The sequence below is a fragment of the Trypanosoma theileri genome (assembly GCF_002087225.1).
Source record: "Trypanosoma theileri isolate Edinburgh chromosome Unknown TM35_Tth_37_V1, whole genome shotgun sequence".
In the NCBI taxonomy this organism is placed as follows: domain Eukaryota; phylum Euglenozoa; class Kinetoplastea; order Trypanosomatida; family Trypanosomatidae; genus Trypanosoma; species Trypanosoma theileri.
The window spans coordinates 100,626-101,225 of record NW_021639879.1 but is presented as its reverse complement, the minus strand read 5'-3'; the positions used below and the strand labels follow the sequence as shown (position 1 = coordinate 101,225).

The 600-nt window shown below is 44.2% G+C and overlaps 1 protein-coding gene across 1 annotated transcript; it reads right to left on the bottom strand.

Moving 5' to 3' along the window:
• Nucleotides 1-237: 237 nt before the first annotated feature.
• TM35_000371370 (TATE DNA transposon) lies at nucleotides 238-600 on the bottom strand (the record flags this gene model as incomplete). Its single annotated transcript, XM_029029437.1, has 1 exon — nucleotides 238-600. One exon carries the CDS (start codon nucleotides 598-600, stop codon nucleotides 238-240), a length of 363 nt encoding a protein of 120 aa, XP_028879230.1.

Sequence of the window (600 nt, the reverse complement as noted above, 5' to 3'; positions counted from 1 at the left end):
TAAAATAAGGCAGAAAAAAAAAGAAAAAACAAACAATGCCAATAAAGCAAAGATCACTAATTAAATGCGTTGTTTTATATTCTCCTCAACACTCCGTCCATCTCCCTCTATCTCTCTTTCTATTTTCCCTTCTTGCCCTCCGGGCACATATGGATTATATTGAGAAACCAAAAACAAAGGGACACCGAAAGAATCCTCCATATAAAGCATACTTACTTGGTTGCTACACATATCAATTCAGACAAACAATAGAGAGAGGAACATAAATACAAGCAAAATCAGAAGGTGTCTGGGTGTTCTAAAGCACAACATCAGCGAGATGTAAAATTTNGGAGTCGAACTCAGCATTAGCTTCGCGACCGTCTTGACTGAGTTGCGTACCACCCGCTCGGTTCCGTTCCACATGTACTCTTCGCCAAGAAATACATTGTTTTGCTCGGCAAGACGTAACAGTTCCTCATCCGTATACCGAAGTAGTTCCTCGCGGTCCGGTGAGGTCAGCAGGTTTGCCGCACGAATGCGCAGCAACACCTGTCGTACCGCGCGCACAAACTCCTCCTCCTGGCCCTCCTTGGCCGCAATCAAAATGTTGTCGATCAT